At 43.1% G+C, this 12,899-nt stretch overlaps 2 protein-coding genes across 2 annotated transcripts; both read right to left on the reverse strand.

The window, feature by feature from the left end:
- Positions 1 to 158: 158 nt before the first annotated feature.
- Positions 159 to 3,141, reverse strand: cnrip1a (cannabinoid receptor interacting protein 1a). The gene is made up of 3 exons (XM_028017328.1): positions 2,860 to 3,141; positions 1,698 to 1,842; positions 159 to 1,126 (listed from the first exon to the last, which is right to left on the reverse strand). Exons 1-3 carry the CDS (start codon positions 3,036 to 3,038, stop codon positions 962 to 964), a joined length of 489 nt encoding a protein of 162 aa, XP_027873129.1. The 5' UTR covers positions 3,039 to 3,141; the 3' UTR covers positions 159 to 961.
- Positions 3,142 to 9,666: 6,525 nt separating this feature from the next.
- Positions 9,667 to 12,363, reverse strand: LOC114144925 (cingulin-like protein 1). The gene has a single exon (XM_028018171.1). It carries the CDS (start codon positions 12,361 to 12,363, stop codon positions 10,342 to 10,344), a length of 2,022 nt encoding a protein of 673 aa, XP_027873972.1. The 3' UTR covers positions 9,667 to 10,341.
- Positions 12,364 to 12,899: the final 536 nt, after the last annotated feature.

Genomic DNA, 12,899 nt, shown 5'->3' on the forward strand with positions numbered 1-12,899 from the left:
GTTAACAACATATCAACAACATGTTAACACGTTCAGAGTATGAAAATGTTCATGTTCTGTTTGGTTTTTAAACTAAATAATCCTTAAAATAAAGGGGTGTGGTCACAGTTGGGTCTGGTTCTGGTACTGAGCCGTTCCAATGAATTGAGCTTAGACTCTAAAGTAAATCAGTTTTTATTAACATAAAGAGGACCGGTCAGGCTTCTGGTTCTGACTTCCTGTCCACTCCGTCAGCTCCGACCTGGACTGGACCGGACCAGATCCGGTTCGGTCAGTGATGAGGCCCACAGGAACTCCAGAACACGGCTTTATTCCCAGCTACCCTACATCTGAATACAAAACAAGAAGCAACACATCAGATTTGGCAAAATGAATCTTTGAAATCGGCGGCTGCAGCAGAGAGAAGCACCGTATGAGGAGAAAACCACAGAAGAAGAAGAAGTCCTCCTCACAGCAGAAGACAGATGACGGACTCATCCGCTGCTGAAAGTAGTCCCAGACAAGTCCGAGTGTCAGCGTGAAAGCTGGTTGGTTTCATCGTTCTGTGACTGAACTCAAAGTTTCTCAATGAAACAAAAATAGACAGAAAACAATCAGAACACTCAAACGGATCCGGTTCTGATCCAAAGTTCTGATCCGGCCCGGGTTTTCCTTCCAAGCAGCCAGAAGATTCCAACATGAGCCCAATCCGGCTCAGACGTCCCGGTGGTTCTGGTGGGACTGGGATGGACCGGACCTGGAGAACTGAACCAGTTTGACCAGTTTAATTTGGCTGCATTGAAGTAGACCACGAAGAACCGGATCAGAACCTTTAAACAGAACCGTTCTTCATTCTGGTCTTTAGTGAACAGATGCGGACCGGTTCTGCTCCGGTTCAGACCGGGTCAGAACCGGTTGTGTTCAGCTGAAGACCAGCCTGGTTCTGGTGGGGCAGAGGAACGGGGAGCGGTTCTGGCCCGGCTCAGTTGAAGGCCTCTTTGTTGATCCACATCAGGGTCCGGGTCTCGTTGGGTTTGCACTCGTACTCGATGTTGCTGAAGTTGTTGCCGAACTGGCAGTGCTCCCGCTTGTAGTAGTTGTAGAACTTGACCTGCCAGACCGTCTCGAACGACCCGGCCTTGTTGAACTGCAGAGACAGAACCAGAACCAGCATCAGAACCAGAACCAGCATCAGAACTGTTCATGTTCAGGTTCATCTGCTGAACTGAACCTGTTAGTTTTGGATTTAAAAACAGGCATGTTTTTGGGCTCCTGGCCCGGTCCGGTCCGGTCCGGTCCGGTCCGCCGGCAGGTAGCTGTTCAGAACCTGAGGCTGGCCTTGCTGCAGACATTTCTATCTATGTGTAATTTCTATAGTCGAGCTGAAATGAAAAGCATTGAGGAATCTCTGAAATAGTCGCTGAGTTTCATGGCAGGAAATGAACTTTGACCCTTCATGGCGTCGGTCAGACTGCTGAGCAGAAGCTCAGGTTTTATAAATCTTTATTATTTTACATTATAATAAATATCGATACGGGAGGCAGAGCGGGAAATGCGGTAGTTTCACGACCAAAACGGGAAACTTGGCGGGTCTGATGTAAACGGACTCCTGAGGATAAATCGAGGCTCCAGTTCCTCTGAGGTTAAAGGTCAGCAGAGCCCCCATGTTCCTCTGAACTCCCTCAGGTCTCAGTACCTCCTTGGGGTCACGACCTCACCTCTATGCTGACTTGGACGGGCTGGCGGTCTCCGCTCTTAGTGTGTGGGACGCCCTCGGTGTCGTAGCGCCCGTGGTAAACCACCGACTCCTCGTCTCTGGACTGCTGCTCCAGAGGGAACACGATTCCTCCGATGTTCATGTTGCTGCGAGGAAGAGGAGGAAGAGGAAGGGCTCGTCACATGACCTCAGGGGTCGGACTCACGGTCCAACCTGGACTCTGAACCAGAACCTGGAATCCAGAGCCGGAGGAACGTGAGCCAGAAGTTTTCCAGAATTCTTCCTGTTGAATTATGGAATCAGTTTTTCAGACACGCTTCTGGAATATTCTGAGGGGGGTTCGGGGGTCCGTGGCCCCACCTGGAATATACCCCCCATACAAAGACTGTCTTAACAATCAAGACAAAAACCTAATTAATAAAGAAATTCCATATAATGACATACATATAACTCCTATTTTCTTCTCTGTGTTCTTCATCCCTTTCTTAGTTGCAACATCCTAAAAAATGTTTTTTTTTAGTTTTCACACCTAAGAAATTATTGATCATTTCTTTTTTTCTGAAGTTGCACCAAGAAATAAAGAAGAAAAAATAAATTAGACCTTTTTTCTTTACTTTTTGTGCCACTCTAAGAAAAAAAGGGATTTATATATAATTTCTTTTTCTTTTGTGCTTTTATGCTGAAGAGATGAAAAAAGAGGACATTATATATAATTTTCTTTTTTTGTTATAACGCCATCATAAAAAATGAAGAAGAAAAAAAGGGATGATTGAAATGGATGTTTTTGGGGCGTCTGCTCCTGGGGGACATTCTCTGGGACCGCCCCTGCTGTGACGCAGCATTATGACGACATTATGACGTTCATAAACACAATTCTCCTCATTTCATTAAATTGAGAGCTTCTGTTGTTGTAAGGAGTCACGTGTCTCCAGGTTTTACGGTCCAGTTATTACCAATAATTATCGGGAATATTGGCTGATTTCTCTGAAGGAGCTTCAACCTGAACCCGCATCATTTATTCAGGGGGTGTCGGATGCTGCGGCCTGCAGGAGGAAGAGGAGGACGAAGAGGAGGCCGCTCTCTTCTCTTCGTCCTCCTCTTCCTCTCCTCTCCTGATGACCTCTGACCTCCCACCCCCGCCGTGCAGCGCGCAGGGATCTTACGTGGCCTCCAGGGCTCCGGGCTTCACCGCCACCTCGACCCGGTACTTGGAGCCGGTCAGCAGCTTGATGGTTCGGCTCTGGCCGAAGCGGGTTCCGTCCACCTTGAAGAAGACGGGTCCGTCGTTCGGCTGGATCCGGAGCGCGACCTGGATGGTGATGATCGGCGGGACGTCGTCCATGTTCCCGGGATGCGGCTCCGGCTGCTGGAGGAGAGGATGCTGAGAGGGACCAGCGGCTTCCGGTCGCACCTTTCACAATAAGAGCTGAGCCAGCCCTGGCTCAACACTGATGACGTCATTTCCGAACTTTTTAGTTTAGGGTTGTTTATTTTTTAGTTTTCCGTTTTTTCCATTTGATCGTGTTTGGAGCTTCATGTCGTTTTAGTCACTTAAGCAAATAAAGTGACACGTTTCAGTTTTTAAATGTTTGGATCAAGTTGTCATCATAACTCCGATTATTTCTCTTCTTGTGTTTTTTATTTCCTTTAAACTTTATTTACGGTGATCGATTATCAGTGTTCAATAATTCAGATCAAAATGTTCAGCTTCTTCTTTGACTTGTGGTCATTTCAACTATTATACTGTACATTTTGAAATATTTCAAATTCTATTGACTTTTCAACCACATAGAAAAACATCTCAGAAATTCAGAAACGTTTTGCTCTCTGGCAGTTCAAGCTAAAAACCATCAAACCTTTAATCAGTCGTTCAGCTGTTGTCAAATTACTCAGATTTTTGACATGTTTTATGTTTTTAAATCATGATTGAGGTTTTATGCAGGTTTTCAGTTTTACAGTGTAATCCAGAGGCTGAATGCTCTGCAGAAACAGTTGATGCATGAAAACGTCTGTCTGCTCCAGGGAACATGAGCGAACATGAAATTTATGTTTTATCATGAAGTGAGGAACCGCTCCACTGGGCCCAACCAGGTTTTCACTGTAACCAGTTCTGACTCTCAGCTCAGTATATTTTATACCAGTTGCTGTTTTAAATGAAGAGTCTGTGTGAAGTGATGCGCTTCAAGCTGAGGATCAGTTTCGTCCCTCCAGAACCTTCTGGTCGGTTCGTTCAGCAGAATTTAAACGATTTAGTTACAAGTTTACATTTAATTCATTTTACTAGATGAACATGAGACCGCTATGATCAAGAACATGGAGGGAACCAGATGACATCATCAGGGTCACAGGTCACAGGTGTATTAATTGTTGACAGAAAACACAGCGACAATGAGGAGTTATTACTTAATCCAAGTTTTTATTGCACTAAGTAGTTGTATTATCATATTATGAAGGAATTTGAAGTTTCTAACTCTTTTGAAACTTTTTATAAAACAAATAAAATAAAATAATTATTCAGAGTGTTTACTTTTATTAGAAGTTTATTTAATATTAATCTTACAATGTTTAATCATTTATTATGTCTCACTCAGTCTTACAGAGTCATTGTTTCTCCTTTTAGCCTCAGTGTGTCAGAAGTTTAGCAACAGACGATCAGTAAATAGTTTTCATACCTTGCGGAGGGACAGACCAGACCGACGGCTCAGCGATTATTATTAGACACACAATATTCTGTCTGAAACCCATTTTTAACTGAAAGTTGCATTTTTCTGTGTGTGTGTATTAATCTGATTAGCTCCTTGGTAATGTTGGTGGTGACTCTGTCTGCGGGAGAAGGACAGTTTATGTAGAGAGGTGATTCCTTTGTCTAGTCAGATCTCTGCTGAGTTCTCCATCTGTGCAGATGAGAAATAAAACTGTTTTGTTCTTTCTCTTTAACAAGGTTTGGACTTTGTTCATTTTTCTCGCTCTACATTTCCTCAAAATTTATAAGGTTATTTTTGCATTCATCTAGCACAGGGGTCTCAAACTCGCGGCCCGCGGGCCAACTGCGGCCCTCGGGACGATAGTTTGTGGCCCCCTCCTTAATATGAAAGTTTAATGTTAGTGCGGCCCGCGAGTTTGATATAATTGGCACTTTTCAGTGTTGTGTGCAGAGCTGAACGAACTTACCAATCACGGTGGAGTATATTGCTCTCGGGGGCGGGACATCGGCCGGGCCTATTTGCATTTTCTATTTGTCATTATTTGCATGCGGTACATGCGCAATTACGGCGGCCGCTTCACGTGCTTCAGCATCCAGTCTAGACCCGGAAGTTGCTGATCAGTGTAACGTAATTAAGGTTAGGGTTAGGCGTAGCAAAAACGAACAGAAGTCAATACAAAATCCTCAGTTTGCACAAAAGTACAAGGATGTTTATTTGCACATTAAATTAATATGTTTTAAATGGGGAAAAAAATAACCAGCATTGACGTGGCTTCTCATTTTAAAACGTAGAACAACCATGCATTCAGTGAGTCACATTATTATGTTACCTGTTTGTAAGGGAGAGGATGCCGGCGCCAGCGTCAGCTTGCGATGCCGAGTGTAAGGTTTATCCAGCAAAGAGAGGAGAAGAAGTGATCTTCACGTTTGCAGGCAAGTTTTCTACATTTAAAACAAAGTATTTAGCTTGATTTATTTTGTGTGGAAAAGTTGACATCCTCCACATGAACAGAGTTGTTTCCAACCCTTAAACAGAAATAACATGCTGATTAAAATCCCTTTAAATATACTGTCAATATGGTTTTTACATACTTGTTAATTCAAATTCAAAAATACTTAATTGATCCCAAAAGGAAATTACATGTTTTTGTAACTAATATTATTATTATTTTTAAGATTTTATTGGCTCTAGTGACCTTTATTTGACAGTGAATTGACAGGAAAGAGGGTCATGAGAGAAGGGGGAAGACATGCAGCAAAGGTCGCCAGGCCGGGAATCGAACCTGCAACAGCCGCGTTGAGGACTAAGGCCTCCATATGTGGGTTGTGCTTAACCTCTGCACCACCACAGCACACCCCTTTGTAACTAATATTAATTCAAATTCTTCAAAGAGTTATTGTAGACAGTGATGACGTTTGGGGGCTGCACAGTGGCGCAGTTGGTAGCACTGTTGCCTTGCAGCAAGAAGGTCCTGGGTTCGATTCCCGGCCGGGGTCTTTCTGCATGGAGTTTGCATGTTCTCCCTGTGCATGCGTGGGTTCTCTCCGGGTACTCCGGCTTCCTCCCACAGTCCAAAAACATGACTGTCAGGTCAATTGGTTTCTCTAAATTCTCCCTAGGTGTGAGTGTGTGTGTGCATGGTTGTTTGTCCTGTATGTCTCTGTGTTGCCCTGCGACAGACTGGCGACCTGTCCAGGGTGTACCCCGCCTCTCGCCCGGAACGTAGCTGGAGATGGGCACCAGCAACCCTCCCGACCCCATTAGGGACAAGGGTGAACAGAAAATGGATGGATGGATGGATGGAGTGATGACGTTTGGCAGGAAAGATTTCTTGTAGCAGTCTGCATTGCAGCAAATTTGAAGAAGCCTCTGACTGAAGACAGTCTATTTTCCCAAAGCAATTTCATGAAGAGGATAGTTTAGAGTGAAACAGATAAAGAGTGAAAAAATCGATCTGCTTCAGCTCCTTCCAGTGCTGCTATTGCCATCTGAAGAAATGGTCACAAAGTGTGCATGAGCTGGTCAAAAACAGCCAATCAGAACCAGAAGGAGGGTCAAAGTGCTGCCAATCAAGCTCCTGTACACTGCTTAGTGTATTAATGGAGGAGGAACAACTTACAGTTTCAGGAAAAACTGTTATCTGCCATGCTAACTAGCTTTAGCATTCCTGGCAGACTCTATCTATCAGGAATAAGCCGTAGTAAATACAAGAGTGTATTAGAACAAAAAAGAAGTAAATTTCCATTAAAAAGCTAAAAGAAATATTAACTTAATGTCAAAAATTTTGTAGAAAAAACTTTAACATTTCTGAGTTTCAAAAGTCTAGAACAAGTTAGAAAAACTCTGAAATTTTCAGATTAACCTAAAAAAAATTCTTTAAAAACCCTCAAAAACAACAAAAAAACCTTGACAATTTCTGGGTTTGAAATGTCTAAAACAGGGGTCACCGACCTTTTTCAGACTGGGAGCTGCTTCACGGGTCCAGAGTAACACGAAGGGCTACTTGTTGATACAGACATAAATGTTCTTGGCTCAGCCTTTATAACAATAATATATATACTGTATGTATATATACATGCTGCCTGATCATATTAATGTTAGGGACTACTCACAGTAGTTATCAGTAATAATTTACCATGGCAGATATGGTTAATTGCTATATTGTGATCAGAGGTTCTTGGTTCAGAGTTTTAAGTTTGATTCCCTTTTGGAGATTTTCTGTGTGATTCTAAATTTTCCACCAGTGACTGAGAGTCTGGATCGGTGCTGCAGCTGCACGGCTGGACGAACTGAGGACCTTGAGATTTTCCTTTGAATAAAAAAAGAAAATAATAGTTCTTGTTTTATTATCTAACCCTCTTTACTATTAACAAAATTGTGGATTTATTTGCCGGTTTATTTGCTTTTTTGAGGTTTCGCCAACTGAATAACTGACAGGTCACCCGCTGGCTGACATGCACTGGGGAAAACCCTGGATATACAGCACAGAGCAAAAGTTTGGACACAACTGTGTGTCCAAACCTTTGGTCTGTGCTCAATACAGACCAAGTGGCTGACACCAGCAGATGCGCTGGGGGAAACCCTGGACATAGAGTACAGACCAAAAGTTTGGACACACTTTCTCATTGAATTCAATGAGAAGATGTGTCCAAACTTTTGGTCTGTACTGTATGTATAAACATCTATGACTCCTGGATTCCTGGGCTTCTCACCCCGTCTCTAAGGGAGCCCAGAGACCCAACGGAGAAAACCTCTCCAGTATAACAAGGCAGTTCCCAGGAGGGGCACTCTCCAGTACCCCCTCCAAGGACTTAAAAAGGTGGGTAAACAGTCAGAACCCGACCCAAACCCGTAGGTAGAGGGAGAGGCTATCCTCTTGTTCACCCCAATGTACAGGCACCAAGATGGAGGCAACAAGAAAGCCCACTCCTGCCCAGCGCCTCTCACAAGGGGCAACTCCAGGGTGGGAGAACATCACACCCCTTTCAAGGAGACCGGCTCCAGAACCAGAGCCATGCACTGCAGTGAGTCCGACTATTTCTAGCCGGAACCCATGGGCTCTTTTCGGGCTGAGCGTATGATGGGACATTTTCTCCTAAATACAATCACTAAAATCATCGATTGAAGAGCTTTGAACGTCTGAACTGGTCAGTGATATCGCAAGCAATGAAAAATATGCAGAATTGTGTTGCATACAATTCTGCAGTTGATGACATCACCAACTGCATCACCAGTGACATCACAGAGTCTTCCTTTGCTGGTGGTGTGACATCATTCCACCACCAAATATCTTCCTCTTTATTCTTGTTTACATTCAAAATAGTTGGCTGTTTTCGGGCTGAGCCCGGCCGGGCTCTGTGGGTTAAAGCCCGGCCACCAGGGGCTCCCCAACGTGCCCCGCCCCCAGGCCTGGCTCCAGGGTGGGACCTCATGTAGGGGCGAGCAGAACCCCTGTTTCCAATGGTCGTTTTCATCATAAGGGATCTTTGGGCTGCACTTGGTTCTGGTTCCTCACCTTGGACCTGTCTGCATTGGGTGGCCCAACCAGAGGCATGAAGCCCCGACAGCATAACTCCTAGGATCACTGGGACACTCAAACCCCCCCACCACGATAAGGTGGCAGCCCATGGAGGGGACGTGTAAGTGTGTGTGTGTGTGTGTGTGTAAAAATTAAGTAACCTATTAATTATGTAAGAAAGAGAGAAAATGAGAGAGAGGAAGAAAGTTGTTATTTAACACGAGGAAACGAGCACAATGTGGTGGGAAGCATATTCTGACTGTTGGTCCAGATGTGAGGTGAAATGTATGTTTTAGTTTTTTTAGTCTTTTAGGCTCGAATAAAGTTTTTTAGGCCGTAATTTAACAGGTTGAACAGGAAATTAGGAGGAGAGAGAAGGGAAAGACATGCAGCAAATTCTCCAGGACTGGGAATTGAACCCAGGTTGACAAACCAAACCTAGAAGTAACATCAGAAATAAAACAGAATTTGCAGTTTTACTATAAAGCTGGTTAAAACAATAACTGGATTAGGCATTTCCTGCCCCTTTTCTTCTCTTTTATACAAGCAGACAACACATAAGCTCAACAACACAAAAGCTTTATATTTATTACAAAATGTTCATCTAAGAATTGATTTCTTCCTGTGATGGAAATAATTTCTGATTAAGTTCTCTGTTTTCATATTTTCATAGATTGTTCTTCTTTTTACCTTTTCTACAGTTTTTCATGTTAAATTGCACTTTTTTGTTAAGTTTGTTAAACTATCTTGAATCTGTATTTCTAAATAAAGACTAACAGAAAGATCACAGTAACTTTTATTTATGATAAAACCTGTTTTTTCCTTATAACAAACAAACCAGATATAACAAGTTTGAGCTTCTTCATGGTCCAGAGTATTAAATTATGATAACAATTATCATCTAATATTATGTACAGATTAACTCTAATCTTAATTTAACATCCTGGAACCTGAAGAAATCCAAACCTGTTAAATCAGCTTTTTTATGTTTGGTATAAAAAGAAAAACAGGATTTATCAAAGAAAAAAGGTGAATGGACTGAACTTGTGTCGTGCCTTGCTAGTCATGTTGACCACTCAAAGCGCTTCACACTACAGTCACATTCACACACATGCAGGTCGGGGGGCAACTTGCCGCTAAGTGCCCCGCCCCGGGGCACCTCAACATGTGGCTCAGGAAGCTGGAATCGAACTTACAACCTTCTGGTCATAAGACGACCACTCTACCACCGAGCCACAGCCGCCCTAAAAAAGCCACTGCATGATCCTTTTGCTAATCTTCTTTAAAATACAGATTTAAACAGAATAACGAGCTACAATTCAGTGCAATTTAATATAAAAAGTGAGTAGAAAAGGTAAACTAAGGGACAAACCATAAAAGCACAAGTACAGTGAAAATAAACAGAAATCATTACTATTAAAAGAAGAAATTTTAATTCTTAAATCAATACGTTGCTATAAATACTGAGCCTAGTTGCGGCACTGAGCCGTCTGCCACTAAACCAGCGAAGGGAAAAGGGCTAACGTTCGGCTAATTCAATTCATTTTACAAGTTTAACAATAATACTGGACATGGTTGGAGTTCCTTAAAGTGTTTTGGGGGCAATTTACAGTGACCAACTGACCTGACCTACATGTTTTAGGAGATGTGGGGGGAAACCGGAGCACCCGGAGAAAACCCACGCAAACACGGGGAGACCATGCAAACTCCACACAGATGGTCTCTGTGAAGACGCAGCGCTAACCGCTGCACCACCGTGCTGCCCACGTTTTTTCCAATCGGGTCGGGAAGGGATCTATTTTCTAGTTAGTCGATGGGGAAAAACTTCATGGTTTTTAAATTTCCTCTTGACGGAGCGTGGCATGGCGCCCCGTTCACGGACCTCTCACGTCTTTCTCCTCTAAATATCCAAATCAAGAACATTAAACATGTTCTTGATCGTCTTCAATCTTTTGGGGTTTTTTTGGCTTTTTCAATCGCAGAATGTTTCGGACTTTTTTCCAAATTGAAAATTTTGATTTTTTCTTTTGACCATCCTGCAGGGTTTTAATATCTGGATTGTTTAAATCCTCCAGGATGGTTTCTCCAGCGATCTCAGTCTCTCCTGTGGATTCTGGATCCGTGGAACAACTTGATAAGGTTTTTCTTGAGAGTTCCTCCTCCGAAGAAACCTCTGGACTGAAGACTTTAACCAGGTCGACTTGGTTCTGTGAGTCTTTCTCCTCTTGGAAAACTGGGATGTGTTTTTGATGGAAATCTTCTTCCTCAGCTGTTAGAGTGTCGGGCAGCAGTACATCCTCTCTTGCTCTGTCCAAATCATTTATCACACAACTTTTCTCCTGCTGGTATTTTGCTGCTTCCTGTTTTAATGCAGTGACATCAGTTTCGTACAGACGGTTTAACTCCAGGTACAAACTGTTAACCTTCTCTAACTCAGCCTGGACACTCCTTTCCTTGTCTTGAAGGAATTGAATCTCAGTTGTTGTTTTATCTTGGAGGACGGCAAACTCAGCTCTCATATTGTCTAGACGCGCCATGTCCTCCTCTGATTTCTCCAGCTGAGCTTTTCTCTCCTGCTGGTACGTTTCAGCCTGCTGCTGTAAATCCATAATGTCTCTTTCATATTTACATTTTAGCTCCTCGTAGAAGAAGTTAACCTGATCCAGTTCATTTATCAGCTGCTTCTCTCTCTTTTGCAGAACTGTGATTTCTCTGGACATGTTTTGATAGAGCTCCTCCTTCTCAGCTCTCAGGTTCTCTAGATGCTCCTTGTCCTCCTCTGATTTCTCCAGATGATCTTTTCGCTCCTGATTTATCTGCAGCTGAAGGTTTTCGACTTGTTGTTGCAGCTCAGAATTGTTTCTTTCATGCATAACCTTCTCTTTCTTTTCTCTGTTTGAAAGAGCAGTTTCCTCCTGGTTTATCTTCTTCTGGTATGTTTGAGCCTGCTGCTGTATATCCATAATGCCTCTTTCATATTTACATTTTAGCTCCTCGTAGAAGAAGTTAAACTGGTCCAGTTTTATCATCTGCTTCTCTCTCTTTTGCAGAACTGTAATTTCTCTGGACATTTTATGGAAGAGCTCCATCTTCTCAGCTCTCAGATTGTTGATAAGCTGCAGATTTTCATTCGTTCTTTCTATGTTGGCGTCTTTCTCATCTGTCGCCTCCTGCCGATATCTTTCCAAGTCTTGTTTTAGTGAAGAAACTTCGCTTTCATATTTGCAGGTCAGTTCATTGTATGAACGTTTGATCAGATTTAATTCTTCCTGCAAAAGTTTTTCGCTGTCTTGCAGGAATGAAATCTTTTGGGACATTTCTTTAAACATGTCGTCCTTCTCAGCTCTCAAGTTCTCCAGCAGTCGTTGTTCTTCACTCAGCCTCGCTTCATAAAGCTTCTGTGTCTCGGCCTCCTGCCTCAGCAGAGCATCAGCTGCTTCATACTCAGAGCGCAGTTCCTCGTGGGAAGTCTGGAGTTGGTCCAGATCTTCTTGGAGGGCCTGACTTTTCTTCCTCTCAGCCTGTATTTCAGCTACAAATGCTTCCTGGCTGAGGAGGTGGGCCACCTTTAACTCCTCCAAGTCTTGTTGCAAGTTCTTCTTCTTCATGTACTTCACGTTGTTGTGAACCTTGGAAGCAATGACCGCAGCGTTACGGACTGCTGGATCACTGAACTTCTCTAGCCTCTCAAGTTCCCTCTTTGCGTCTTTGGCCTGGTTGATAAACGTTTCTTTGAGAGCTTTTTGCTTTTTTAACTGGAGTTTGGTCTCTTCCAGCTCGGCCTCCAGGTGGGACAGTTTCTGGTTGTCTTCAAACCTCCCGGCTCTCTCCATTTCCAGAAGGTAACTCAGCCTTTGGATTTCCCCGTGTAAGGCATTCGGGTGTGCAGGAGGGAACCTGCCTTGGGGGTTTTGCTGGCCTCCCCTTCTCGCGTGGGGTCCCATCATCCCACTGTGGTATCTCGGCGTATAATGAGACATTTTCTCCTAAATACAATCAGTAAAATCCTCAATTGGTAATCTACCTGAAAGAGCTTTGCGTCTGAACTGGTCAGTGATATTGCAAGCAATGAAAAATATGCAGAATTGTGTTACATACAATCCTACAGTTGATGACATCACAGACTGAATCGCCAGTGACATCACAGAATCTTCCTTTGCTGGTGGAGTGACATCATTCCACCACCAAATATCTTCCTCTTTATTCTTGTTTACATTCAAAATAGTCCATGATTCAGTCGTTTTTAATCAAATATCAGGGCATCAAACTCATTTCCATTTGGGCCAAAATCTGAATGTTCATAAAGTTCCTGTTGCGCCGGATCGTATTGATAAAAACCAATTCTATTGTTAAAATATCAATAAATAGGTGTTTCAGCATTCAATAAGTGTTTCTTAAAATAACATAATATTGAACATCTTTTCACACTAATCAGTCCATCCAGGATTGTTTTTGTGGTTTTCTGCCATCAACATCACAG

This window comes from Xiphophorus couchianus, chromosome 5 (assembly GCF_001444195.1).
Source record: "Xiphophorus couchianus chromosome 5, X_couchianus-1.0, whole genome shotgun sequence".
Lineage (NCBI taxonomy): Eukaryota > Metazoa > Chordata > Actinopteri > Cyprinodontiformes > Poeciliidae > Xiphophorus > Xiphophorus couchianus.